Below are 14,686 nucleotides of genomic sequence, written 5' to 3' on the forward strand. Positions count from 1 at the left end.
ATCACTGATGCAACCAGAAAGAGTACTGTGAACAGTAATAATTCATGTAAGCAATAATATTGTTTCCTGCACTTTCAGTTGGTTAAAAGGAGGACTATCTTGAGGCAAAATACGCTCTTGAATTATATATGGGCAGAAACATGAGCACTGCAGTACAGTGCAAATTCTGAATCGCCTGAATGACTTTTTTTTGTTTACGTTGGAAATATTTTAGATAGACAGGCTTTTAGAGGAGAATTAAGGACAGAATTTACAGGGAAGTTTAAGGGAAGACAGTGCTTAAATCCTCTGAAATTTAATGGGGGAACCGTGCCTCTTAGTTACAGAGCTATTTAAAAAAAATTATATTCTGTAAGGCAAAACTGACACAGAAGAGTCACATAGCTATCTAACCTCAATAAACCACAACTTAAAGGACAATTTTCTGAACATTAACTTTTGTCTGACTTCAGGCTTAATCTTATTATTATTTCATTTTAAAAATTCAGAAGATATTTACATTCCGGACACCCTGCCAGCAACAAGTGGAATACATCCTGTTACGCATGTTTTCTATCAACATAGCAAAAGATCAGGGCAATCACTTGAAATCCTTTGATTTCACTGCCAAACAAAATACTATGAAGATTAGGCATCACTACAAGCAAACAGAGGATGTCAATAGAGAATTTAAAACTATTTGACACCCAGTATTAGGGCACGTATAATAAAATTCAACATAAGTCACTTAACCATTCTCCTACTTTGTCACATTGCTTATCTGAAAGCCAGTGGGCTTTCTGAAAGAACAGCCTTTTCATAAATATTAAAATGTGATTCTTGTAAGAAGTGTTAGCTAACAAGTTGGATTTTTAAAATAATTGCATGGAATTTCTCTTCCCCATATTTATATTAATTCTTTCAAATATATAGTACTAAAAGCCAGGTATTAACTTCACTTTGACAAACAGAATACACTGAAATAACTGAAGAAAATAATAATAAAAAAGTTTTAACTGAACAATAAATTTAAAGTTAGATTTTTTTTTTAGATTTTGATTCTCCAATTACAAGACAGCACTTAAACAACAGTTACATATAAACAATAGTTCCCTACAGTTTGAGAGTTAGATCTTTAAAACATTTAGTCATAGTTATTTCTATAGTCAGTATGAGTGATAATGTATTGTAAGTTACAAGGAGCAAGCTGAAAAACAGATCCTGTGTTTTCAACTGCTGAGCAGTATATGAAGTGTGAAAAATTTCCATAAACAGAAAAGACAAAATGTAGTATCTTCACAATTCTTTATCTCCTAAGTAAGAATCACTGTAAGTAAGAATACCTCTTCTCCCCAGAAAACAGATTCCTAGAACTGGACAGTAAATTCCTTATGACAGGGGCCAGAGTACAAAAGACTGACTTAGACTCTTGCCAAAAGAAAAAGATTTTTAAAATGTTGCAATACCTATAGAAAAGATTGAATATTTGGGCTCTATAAATTGGAAAGTGAATGAAGTGCATCTTTGTAAAGGTAACATGGGAGGCGCTATCACATTTCTAGGAGAATGCTAGCTGACTCCTGCTGTGGAAAGGCGACATTAAAATACAAGGAATTTACTTGTATACAATACCAAAGATGCCAATTATTTTAATTACATTGTTTATACAACAAAGCAAAAGCATACATAAATGTGTGATTTAGTCTATTACTATACATATCCTTTACACTAAATGTTACTGCTGAAAAATTAAATTGTTTGTCTTAGCTCCCTATGGTCCTTTTTGCTAGAATTACAATCAACTCTTTTTTCTGTACATATCAAAATACCTAGCTTTACTGATGCAAAAGCCAAAACGCCCAAATCCTACGTTCAAAATTCCATCCAGCTAGGTAAGAAAGCTCATGTTAAGGCTTGTCAAAATGTTTTTATTATTAGTGTTAGGAGTAAAAAGCTGATCTTTCCATCAAATAAATGCAGTGTAGGTGTGCCAAGAAAACTAGAATAAATACCTAGTTGATTGGAAATTTTCAAGTTGACAAGGCAACTTTGCTACATAGCACCATCAGAATTTGTTGGAAAAACTAGCTAGCATAAGGACTGAATGCTAGTTGACGTGCTTCTTCTGATATGTATACATTTTGATAGCCAAAATAATAATGTTCTAAAATGTTTTTCATATTAAATTGATGTCATAAGCTTTCTTAGTGCAGAAAAATAAAGAAATTAGTCATCAACTGTACATGTAAGTAATCATGGGATACAATACTCATGAAGAATCTATATGGCCAAAAAAAGTATTAAAATGCACCCTGATCTGCTTAGATTTATCAAATTACATTGCATAGCTCAAAAGATAGCTTCTCATCAGTTAAGTTCCACATATGTACAGTATAATTGATATCAAACTTAGCTAGAGGGTATACTGAAATATTACACTAATTTGTGCAGAGGAGCTGACATGATGTACAATGGCCTAAAGCTAGAAGTGGAACCCCATGGCGAATGACAAAACACACTTTTAACAAATGACCGCTGTATTAATAATGGTAATCTAGGATATTTTTTTGTCAGTGAAATTGCTTGCAAGGACACATGTAATTATACTATATATTGACTTTCACTACTTTTCAGAAACCGTATACTTTGGAAAAAGAATAGTTGCTTTCTATAGTGACAGTCTGCTCTTTTCTGTTACCAAGCCTTACCTTAGAAAAGGTAATTTTATTTTAACAGTTCACCAATCCTAAATAAAATCACCAGGAGCTAACATGCATCTGTTCACACAAAGAACAATTTGCATGGTGTTAGTCTTCTTGCCTATCATATCTGAAAGATTTGTTTCATCTTAACTTTCCAAGTTTATAAATCTGTATTTAAATTAAGCTAAATGCCCTAGGCATACTATGGGAATTTTACACGCTTTTGTTCTCAAAAACCATGTTCTACACATGCCAGTAGGTTTGGAAAGTAGTAAGTTTTCCAGCATCCAGGAAGCAATCTTGACCTTAAACCCACAAGGGCACAATAGTTTCAACTCCCTGCATCCCTTCAGCCCAAACCTTCTATTACACTAAAACCAACTGTTTATTAACAGAGCATGGGTAAGCAGAAAACACCCTAACATATCTGCCAAGCCACAGCTATTTAGCCTAACTTGATACCTCCAGTGATACTCAGAGGGGCTTAGCTTAAGAACTTAAGAACTATGTGGTTTCAAAAGAGAAAAGGAAAATTTAGACATTAGAATAAATAATGATTTATAAATACATGTTTTTCTACACATTTCTTCTCTACACATGCTGATGTGCCATGACACCTCTATCTCCAATTGACACAGAACATAGTTATACATACCACAGTTTGGTGGTTAACTTGAATCACTTCATCCCCAGCATGGATTTTCTTGCACCGATCTGCAGGTGACTGAATTTAAAATAAAAGAGATGATAAAGAATACAGTTCTTACTGGTCATCATCTCTCTTTCAGCAATATGATTGCTAAGCTATGTAAATCAGGTTAGATTGATAATGACATTCTACAGTGAAATAAAGAATTAAAGAAATATTTAATAAAATCAATTCATTGTTGTTGGAGAAAAATAATCTGTACTATGGTACACAACACAATCAAATGTTAAGAAAGGTATGAATATATTTTTATTAAAGGGTAACCAAGTCCTAACTCTTTCTTTTTCATTTCATTCTGCCAAAAGAGTGATTTAATCTGCCTGACATCTCTTAAGCCTTGAAAGCCAATCTTTGGCTGAATTTTGAACCTATCAAGACTAATTGGCAATTCCTCATAAACAAATTTCACAACTTTGCCTTTTTATTCTACAATGTTTCAATATGTTGCAGAGAACTTAAGTAAATTACTGGTCTTCAAAGAGTACACAAGGACAGAGGATTAGGTTAGGTATTGGCTTTCCAGGAAGATCGTGTAAGTTACATGGTAACTTAGTTTCAGGGTCGTTATTAGTGTGAAAGAAATGCAACCAGCATCAAAATCCTACAAAAATCACACTTTCAAAAAGCAAAGCAGTTTTCTTCTTTGCTTTTGCCTCAAAAAACCACCCCAACAACAAAATCCAAACTAAAAGCCCAACAAAAAATCCCAACCCTCACCTATAAAGCAACATCCCCCCAAAATTTTCCCTTCTTCTGCCTTACATATTTATAGTAGAACAACTGTTTTCTGAGGGAAATACCCCTATGTTTAGAGGAAAATAAGCTCCTTCAGCTTTTCATGACAATGCTATGATTTTTCTCTCAATACCGTGGCCGCCAGCCTATGAAGGCACTTAATCAACTTAAAGGTAGGTGAGAGACTGACAGTTTGAAAAAAAACGAGTTGCTCAGGAGCAGGTTTCCGAAAAGCTATTATGAATTTTACAGAAAGGAATGAAATCAAATTCATTTTCAGGTGAGATAACAGGTCATCTAGAGAATATGCTCCAGGCCTGAAATGTGGACTGTTTGTAATAACCTATCTACCACATCCCCATTCAAAATATATGTCCCATACCTACGCCATGACTTTCCAGTACAATTCCACGTAACTCATGGCCTAAGTTAAGGACAGCGTTTAAATGGAAGATATCCAAGAGAAACATGAGGCTGAAAGAAGGGTCACTTATGACTCAGTCCTAAGAGACATTGCACAGAACATCCTAAATCAAGCTGGGCTGGTAAAAGTGTAATTTTACCTACATAAAGAACAGCAGCCCTGACTTTTTGGCACTATTTCAGCATTAAAGATGTTGGCTGAGTGACTAGGGGAAAAATTTTAACACTGGTGATCATGATCTATCTTCTGCCTGCCATTTCACTACTCACACTTACTCATTCATACCTCTAACAATCTTTATAATTCTCCTATGTAATACTGCTATTTTAGCTCAGATGTAGTTACACCTAAGACTTTCAAAATGTCAATGCAAGTGAATCTTGTGTCATTACCCTTGAACTCTACAGGACTGTATTATGATAGAAATGTTCTCCTGTATTGACTTTAGCACTTGGAGCTTAAATCTTGACAAAACATGTATTTTGTGTAGCAGTTTGCCAAGCCAGTAAATACGCTCTGAGAATCTTCAAATTGGAAAAGTCTGCTTTAAAAAAACTCATTGCAGTTATGCCTCAAACACATTGCAAGGTGAGGTAAAAATCATTTATACTGGAGTCTCAAGGCTGTGGTCTTACGAAGAGGTTGCAACTCTTGTTCCTTAGCACTTTTTCCTCCCAAGTAAAGAATATAGACCTTGCTGCAAAGAAACAGTATCTTTTAACATCATTATTTAAGGAAAACAGAGGAGAATTGATAAGCTCTTTCTTTTTTTAGATGTATACGCTGAACATTAAGCAAAACATCCATTCAAGAAGTCCTACTAGGAGGAACAAAGTGTGTCACATCACAGCTATATCTTCATTAGCTGGTAATTCGGTTCAACAGGGAGTGGAACAACAGATGGAAGTACCTGTCACTGAGGCTCACACATTGATACATTACAAGGTATTCAGAATCTGCTTAGGATTTATTTTTCAGAATAGATTTAGGTTTGTCCTTTAGGCTAAATGTTGTCTTTGTCCCATTCCCCCAGTATATCCACACTGTCTGAAAGACCAGTTTAGACCACCTGGAGCACATTTATTGCATGCCCAGAGTGGAGATTTTCATGTTACTTCTTCTGAAAGGCCTCTTTTCCCTGAGATCTAAGGGCAACCCGCAAACTCAACCAGTGCACAGTAAGTGGGGACACTGGGAGTACCCCCTTCAAAGTTACACTCCTGCTGGAGATGCACCGCATGCTATTACTTTAGAAAATACTCTCTCCTATTGGAAAACCAAATTACAAAATGGCCTTATTTGAAGAATACATTCGTTTTGTGAATTAAAAGAATCTCTCCAACATGGTCTCAAAGGGCTACTCAACAAGAAAGCCGTAATCTCTTGCTGGACCAATACACCCTTTAGATTTGTTACTTCCAAACAAGAGAGAAGATGTGAACCAGAAAGTTCAGCTTGCTCTAATGCTACAGAACCACCAGAGAGAAGGTCTTATGGGGCAGTGACCTGTGAGGAACCTTGCTCTCTCACAGTTCAAGTTTCAGAGCTCAGCTGCTTTGAACTGAAGGGCTGATGTGTTGGGAGAGATGACTCCTAATGCTGAACAGCAAGATCCAAACTCTAATGGGCTTTGTAGCTGGACATCAAACACCTCGAATGGCAAACAGAAAAAGCAGAACTGTGGTTACAAAAACTACTATGTTACATTAATGTGTCTAGCACTGCCATGCTACTGTGTTTATTAAAAAGACAAGTGCTTCTCTGTGATCTTTCAGGGAAGTATCAGACAAGAAGTTGTGCCAATGTCTCACTTGGAGGAGCACGATTGGGAAGAAGGCAGCCACAGAATTGTGTTCAAAGGGAAGAGAATTTGGATTCTTACTGTTTCCTAGAAGTTAAATTGTATCACAAATAGTCAACATGTCAACATCAACAGGTCAGATCACATCTGCACCATCATGACCTTGCAGTGGCCATGCTGCTTACATGTTTCTCCTCCCATATATCAGAATCATACCTGGTTTTGTTGTTTTTTTGTTTGTTTGTTTGGGTTTTTTTTTTGTTTGTTTGTTTTTTTTAAAGGAAGGAGCTAGCAACCATGTGTTTAAAAGCAGGAGACAACTTACTTTCTCTAAGGCGTTATTCATTTTCACAAACGCTTTAACATACAACAGGTTTTTCCCTAGATAGCAGACTACAGTTTCTCAGTCTGCTGTGAGCACCTCCAGGGTGTTACAGTGAGTGAAAGAGTCAGTAACGAAAGCAGAAAAGTCATCATGACTGAATCTTCCTGACATGGCTTTAAATTATATTCATGAATCACAAAAGATAAGAGTTTTGAGGGAATGCATTAAGATTTTATTTTTATCTTTGCCTCTGGGAAATTAAATCCAATATTAGTAAGTCATGGAGAGAAATGGTTCCTTTTTTAATCTGAGAGAAATTCAACTGTAAAAAACATCCTCTTTCTTTCATATGTTTTCTAGATTAAGCTCAACTATGGCTCTGTTGTTTTTGTTTGGTTTGCTAATTTCATTGACAATATCTGTAGCTGTAGGTCTGACTCCCTAGAATTTTGATTTCAAGGTTGAAAATCCTTATGTTTTCCTTATTCTGAGACAGGTGGTATTCATAGAAGTTCTACAACAGGTATTATCTGTTGGGTATAACCCATGGATATCCTGCCCGTAGCAGAAGAAGAAAGAAAGAAAGTCTATCAGATTGCAGTTCCTATGAAGGGATGAAAATAATATTCCTATTTTATTGAGATGGTAACAGAACCTCACTGCACATCAGAGGCAGCAGCTGTAAATACTGTGTAGGTAGTTTGCACTTTCCACAGTATGACACAGTAGCAGGATAAAACAAACATTTCTGACAGCTTCATTTTAAGAAAATGTCATCAAAATGTTTGAAAGGAATTGCCTAAACCATTATGGAACAGTTCAGTGTTGTTTAGTGGCTTGTTCCGTGTTCATTGAATATTATGGATAGAAGCCTTTCCTCCCAAAATGATCATTTTGCTCACTTCCTAACAGACAGCCAGTTCTCTAAATATGGTGTACAAATAAAGGACGTTGTATTTCAAAGGCAGTTGAAAAGTAGTCTATTATGTTTTGCTTGCTGTTTAATACCTTCAGTGAGAATTAGTACACCGATAATAAGTGTTCCTTTCTATAAGCGTTACTCAGAAGTTCATGCAGAAATGTATGGTTATTTGTCAATGTGAAGGGATGTCCTAATTTCCATGCATTTATTTATTACAAAATAAAGCTTGATAGATGGAAAATATAAAAGCTGTTTGTCTAATACTGCAGCAAACTCCAGCATATCAGCCTATACATAATAAAGACATTTATCTTTTATTCACAGAGCAAGGTAAGTCCAAGACGGCTACTTCCTATCTTGATCAACTGCAGCATTTTAGGTGTCTTGCAAGAACAAATCAAAACTGATTCCCCTGGTCCTCAACTGGGAACAACTCTTCCAATTCTGAGGTAAACAAGCACAAGCGTTTCTGCTGTCCAACATGCTATTGGTCCTCAACAGCCAACTAGCACACTTTTGCAAGCAAAATGTAGTCTATAGGAAAGGGAAAGCATAAACCACAGGTAAGGTCAAAAAGGCTTCCAGGCCTGAACATACAGTATCAACAATACTTACATTTTCTGTTGTTCCAGTAATTACATGGAGACCATCATATGTTGATTTAATGTACATACCCTAAGAAAAAGACATCATGGAAAGAATTTTTAAAGTGTTTCACAAACCATCACCATCCAAACATAACTTGCATATCTTTAAAAGAAAAGCCCTTCTTTCTTTGTTTCTGTCTTTCTTTCTTTCTTTTCTTTTTTCTTTTTTTTAAGATTTGTGGACTTAAAATACATGCCATGAGAAATTTGTCTCTGGATAGGAAAGTGCTTTCTGATACACTTTGAGAACAACAGCTCAAATGATTCTGGCCCTAATTAGCAATAGCAAACTAAAACTTTTACCACAGTCATCTCTATAAATAGTCCCCAGTTTTTTTTTATATACTCCTTCAACTACAAATATAACAACACCTAATCACAAAAAAAACCAGAATTACAAATTGCCTTAGGATGATCAATACTTCCATTTTGCTTTGGAAGCTACGGAAGACTTTAAAAGATCTGGAGTCTCTGATAGGCAATGCTGCAAACATTACTTTCAAACTGATAACCAATGCTCAGAAGTGTGCTTGCAAAATGGCTCTAGGCCTTTCTGATAGCGTCACTCATTCTCAGTGAACAGGTCAGCTACAAAACTCAATGATGAAAACTTAAACATCAACTGTTAGCTATCCCACTTCTTTCAAAAATGTATGGAAATGGAGGGATAGCTTATGAACAGACAGAAGTTCCTGCATGGGTAGTCTGAGTCTCTCAGACTTTTCATCAAGTCATAATTCAAACATTTTAACAGCATCCACTAAGACAGTGAGAGAAGGAAAAAGGAGAGATAATTGGCATATACTGAGCATTCAACAACTTCTGAGGAATCTCCCTTCCCCGAAACAGTTCATAGAAAGCAGGTAAATATTGAGCACTTGAGTAAACATTATCTCCATAACCTACTTTTTCTTGTTTTAATCAGAGTGCCACAAAGAAGTCTGTTCCTAGCTGAAGAACAGGGTGCACTCACTGGTGATTAAGTATGGTAAAGAGGAAAAGAACACATATCAGGCTGGACTAATCTAATTTGGGAGCAGAACTCACAGACATTTTGGTAGTGGAGACAAGGAAGTACTCCCTACTTAAAAAGTGGGTGATATCCACACCAAAAAAAAAAAGGGACTTTATGAGTTTCTCAGGAGAGGGGGCTCAAAACAAAACTCCTATTTTGCTCTGCAAAATACATAGCAGTAATGGCATTGAATCCAATTGTCATGTTGGGCTGTCACAGCTAGAAGAGAACAAAGCAAGAATCTGCTTGTTACTACACAGATAGGAAGCCTCTAGCATCAGTATTCAACTTCCAGCTCCTCTATGCACCTTCAGCAATTTTTCCATTGATAGGCTCCATGCACGCAGTTTTCTGCTTAATCCAGTTATCTCAAATATAGAATGGCAATTTCTTATACATTTATCCTCACAACACCCCTGTGAGGTAGGGAAACACTAATATACACACATTTTACAGACAGGATAACGAGCCACACAAGAGGCTGCGACACATTGGTACCTGTTATTTGGTACTCATACCTACCCCAAACCAACAAAAACCAGGACCTAAATCCCCCTCGGGATCCGGATCTAAGTGACCTGACCATACCTCCTGTGACATGGCAAGAGCTGAAATCACGGTGATTTTACAGTGACAGGAACTATGAGTCAGGTCCCCACACAGAACAATTTCTGAAGAAAGTCATGTCTTTGTCTTTACTGACAGTGAGTTACTGCTTTCAACTTAAAACGTCAGGGTGAAATCACAGGATAAAGTCTCACATTTAATGGTTACACAGTGTTTAGTTTTATGCAAAGCATTATTCTAAAGGATAGTAAGGTCATCCAAGTATGCTATCATGGCGGAGTGCAATTCACATCTAATCTAGTCTTTTCTAGAAATTTAAAAGACTTTGAAGAAGCAAAAGAGGAGAAAGAATTTTTGCAGAATTTTCTTTAAAGGCTAAGATCAAGATTTTGCACGCATTGGGAAAGAGAGGGAAGAGGGAAGCTGCAAAAAAAAGAGATTATTTTTATTCCACACATCCAAAATTAATAAATGTTACACTAGTACTATGCCACATTAATCTTGCAAGAGCCAACATAATTCTGTTTACAAAGCAGCTTTTAAATGGGGAGAGGTAACATTTTGCAACAGAAAGATAAGCTACCCTTTCACCCACGTTCCTCCACGCCTTGTTTTAAGTGAACAATATAAGGGAAATGGTACAGAGAAGAGAACGTTTCTGGCTTATTGTTTGATCTGGAATGGAAATAAGAATACTATAGACATTTAGAAGTTCTCCCCTCTCTGCCTGCTTGTGGCTGCACAATATCAACAGTACTTTTGGTGATCAAGAACACAGGGGAGATGAGTGTGTGTGCTGTTCATTTGTACTGAAACAAATTGGCAGATACAGATCTTAGGTATTCAAAGATAACGCCATGGTCCCTATGAATTTACAAGAATCATTTAGGTCAAATAAAAGGAAAGATAATTCAGTTAATATGATTAAAATAACCATAAGGTAACCTAGGAATCAAGAACAAATGTATGCCTAGACTAAAGATTGGGTAACTCATGCTTAATTACATCACAGATTGTCCTTCCTGATCAGTTATGGGTAGAAGTCTAATTTCAAACCATACATTTTATCTTGGTGCAAAATATTATTCAGTTAAGGGTTAGAAAAGAGACCTTGTACCTTTTTTCTTTTTTTTTTCTTTCTTTTCTTTCTGTTTTTTTTAAAGAATGAAAACAGAATCTGATATACTTTTAACATATTTTACACAATGCTGGATGGAAAAGAAAAGAAGATACTAGTTCTATCACACACATAACTGAATTTATACTCTTTCACTGTGACATCATCTTAATGGAGTTCCCCCAAGTTGCATGTGCCTCTTTAACCCCAAATTGTTCTCAGAACCCTGTTCATAATTTTTTCCCAGCTTCTCCAATATTTCAAGCCAAATAACTCAGGAGAAATATTAGGAACAGCAGTACACTGGATTCCTAGAAAATACTTTCTAGCTAGGCAGTCAGCAGTGCACCTTTAACCAGCTGCCACACTCTGCTGTATCTACGACTTGTATTATATGAGTGCTTTTTCACATAACAGGCTCATTTTGTGTTTGCTTCAGCAGGCAAAGAGGAACCCAGAACAGTCAGTCGCATGTTCTGGTGTATTCACCTTTGCGTTTCTGAATCTAGCAAGCTAGGTGAATAGCTGCTACTTGAAATCATATCATAGTACCTGAACTGACTACGATTAAAATGATAGTATGAACAGGAAAAACTGAAATTCAGGATTAACCCTTGCCACAGTTCTGTTCTATATTAAAAAAAATAAAATAGAAAGGGACTGTTGAAGAAAAACTTCCCAATGAAAAGTGGTAGCTATAACTTGGTTACCTGCTTTTTGTCTAACAAAAGGGCATACAGTATTGTGCTTCTTTACTAAATGCACTCAACTCTTTTCAGTCAAGCAGTAATATTTTTAAATCTGTTTCCTGGCAAAAGATACTACCTAAGCTAGTCAGTTTTGTCTCTTTCTAGAACATCAGTAGTGCAAAAACACACAAAATTAAATTCTGCTTAATGATACAGATAAAACAACTTCCAAGTCCTCAAAAAACAACAAAAAAAACACCAAAAAAAAGAAAGAAGTGATTACTCATGGGAGCATGCTGGTGATTGCAAAGCTGACCACATTAATCCATTTCAGAGCTTTTTAGAAGAATTTTCTACTCTGACAATTCTCTTTTCACCCTTATTTCACAACCACCGCAGGCCATACCTCTTCCTGCAGCAATACTCACTGGAGAACACGTGTATGCAGCCAGTCACATAACCACACCTGGGCAACAGACCAGGCATAGAGGAAAGAAAAAAAAAAAAGAAAAAAAAAGCTATATCAAAACCCACCCACCCATAATACTGCTTTACCCAGTACACAAGAGTTTCCCCACATCACACCCTAACAACATTTTCTGCTTGCTAGGTTATTTAGTCTGTTTATCTGATAGGTGTTAACTAGTTTTAAGACATTGTAAACCCTGTAACACAATTACCTTTTCGTTCTGCATTAAGGTATTAGTCTGACAATTTACATTTACCTCTGACTGATACTTACGTTTCCACAAAAAAAAAGGTCAAACATAGTGAAGGAACTAACTGTGCTGATTAAAATATCCTGATAGTGCTCCAGTGTGTTTTAAGTTGTAAAAACTCCAACCATTTTCTCAAATCCATCTTGTGTTTACCATAGGAGTTTAGGGAAATAGCATTGTTTTCCAAACCTTTTACTTCCTTCTCTTCTTCTTTCCTTTTTCTCTCCCTGATCTACTTTAGCTTCTCAGATACTAAATTTGAGACGTGTTACATATTCTGTTTATGCTAGGTGACAACGAAATCTTCCCAGTTAGCAGCCATCCTTGTCATTTTCCTTCTCCTTGAAGTCTTTCCATCTTTATAGATTTTATTTAGTGATTGGTAGAGTCAGCACAGAACTATCATGTGGGTCAAAAATCTAGAAGTTGACAGTAATACATTTTTCCATCTCCATCGTTGCACAAATCGTGGAAGAAGGTCCAGAATTTCTCAAGCTTCACATTCATACAAGTGCTCCTGATGTGCAGAGGATATTCAGAACTCCAAGCTCCACCATCAATTCTTAAATCGACACACTTAGCACTCAACAGGGTGGTACTGATACACATTCACTGTATCTTAATTGAAGGATTTAGTTTAAAAAACCAACCAACCAACCAAAAAGCCCAGCAACCCAAAAGCAAAGCTTTCATACAAAGCACCAAGAGCAACCTGACAAAGGTGACCTGTTAGTAAGACTGGCACTGTAACAAACTGAAACCCTCCCGGCGCAAATATATCATCCTTAGTTCCTGCTCTGGAGAGCTCACAATCTAGAGGACACAGCACAATACAGAGGCAACAGAAGAGTGGCATACAGGCAAGGATGAAGGGGGAAAAAAATTACCATATCAAAATAGCACTGTATCCTTCTAAGGCTTGTACACTGCACAGTTGGTATTTTCCATTTTTAAAAAACACATTTAATAATTTTTATGACAATGACACAGTAGTCCTCAGTCAGCATGAAGACCCTGTTCAGCTGGTTCACAAATACGTATTAAAAGAAAAAAAACCTGCCTTAAGAGCTTCCAGTTAAAACAAACAAGACAGACAGAGGGTATAGAACAGAGGCACAGAGGGGGAAGAGATTATCTGATCAGCAGGATCAGACCCATGAAACACATTCTTATTTCCAAAAATACTGCTCAACATTTTTCAGTCACTGGGGGTTGACACCACCCTACAGAAAGCCTTAAATGAGGGGAAAAAAAAATAACAGTCACAAGACAGAAAGGAAAATAAGAGCTTAGATAAAAATGGACAGAACTCCAAAAAATGTGGTTGAAAGAAAGGGGAAAAACATTTCTTCATTACAGCAGAAGACAGGATTTTGAAAGGTTGACTGCAGTGAGCTGGTGGAAGAGGTAAAATTACAGGAGAAAGGGAGAAGAGAATACATGAAAAACTGAAATCCTGGAGGACTAGTTTGAAATGGATTCAGAGATAAAAAAGAAAGCCAGTGGAGGAAGGGAAAACAAATAGCAAAAACAAAGGATGGGGCAATATTTACTGATCCAAATGTTTGGGGTTTCTCTCATAATTTAATTGTGATTTGCCGAAAGAGTGGAAAACTAATTTAGTGTATAATTGCTCTAAATACCATGGCATACCAAATTTGTCAAAAAACCAAACCAAACCAAAACCCAAAACCCAACAACAACCAAGCCACAAACCAAAATACTCTCCAAAACTGCACCATCCAAACAACTTCAAAAACTTGCTGCAAAGAGCACAGCAGTAGTCTTTCTTATTGAAGAAAATGGAATGAGAATTCCAGAAGTTGCAAAAGCTATTTCATTAGGCAAAAAATGGTTAACTGTATTCTGATCACCTTCTACTACCTCCAAGGATTGTGGGAAGAGTAGTAAAGGTGTAGAGCTGTAATTGTTATCAGTGTTGTTTTTTTCCATGCAGTGGGATTTGGATACTTGAGTAAACAAAAGATCAATGGTCAACTCTTGAACAACAAACATGGGATGGCTGCACTGAGCCTTTAAAACCACCTAATTAAGCATGCAGAGTTCTTGCAATAAAATTCAATAAGCTACTTCTCAGCAGTGCTGTAGAGCCCTTGAATAACTTATAAAATAGCTTTATATCCCAGAGATACTATGAAGCATATTCCACAATTTGACAGATTTTGTGCATAAGCCCACGCAAACTTCTTGGTTGAGTTGATCTTAGTAATTTAAATCCCTTCAGACTTCAAGATCCTAGAACAATGTGAACCATTTTTCAGAAGCTGGTATAAATGGCAGAACCTCTTGCTCATTTCTTCCTGTTCACTAAACT

At 36.5% G+C, this 14,686-nt stretch overlaps 1 protein-coding gene across 1 annotated transcript in view; it reads right to left on the reverse strand.

Annotated features, from left to right (window-relative positions):
- CNKSR2 (connector enhancer of kinase suppressor of Ras 2) overlaps positions 1-14,686 on the reverse strand; it is a 188,698-nt gene that overhangs the window by 115,553 nt on the left and 58,459 nt on the right. Inside the window, exons 7-8 of the mRNA XM_072854498.1 lie at positions 8,213-8,272; positions 3,337-3,405 (exon numbers count right to left, since the gene is read on the reverse strand). Of these exons, the coding sequence (XP_072710599.1) occupies positions 3,337-3,405; positions 8,213-8,272 (129 nt within the window). The remainder of the gene's footprint in view (positions 1-3,336; positions 3,406-8,212; positions 8,273-14,686) is intronic.

This window comes from Ciconia boyciana, chromosome 1 (assembly GCF_034638445.1).
Source record: "Ciconia boyciana chromosome 1, ASM3463844v1, whole genome shotgun sequence".
Classification (NCBI taxonomy): Eukaryota; Metazoa; Chordata; class Aves; order Ciconiiformes; family Ciconiidae; genus Ciconia; species Ciconia boyciana.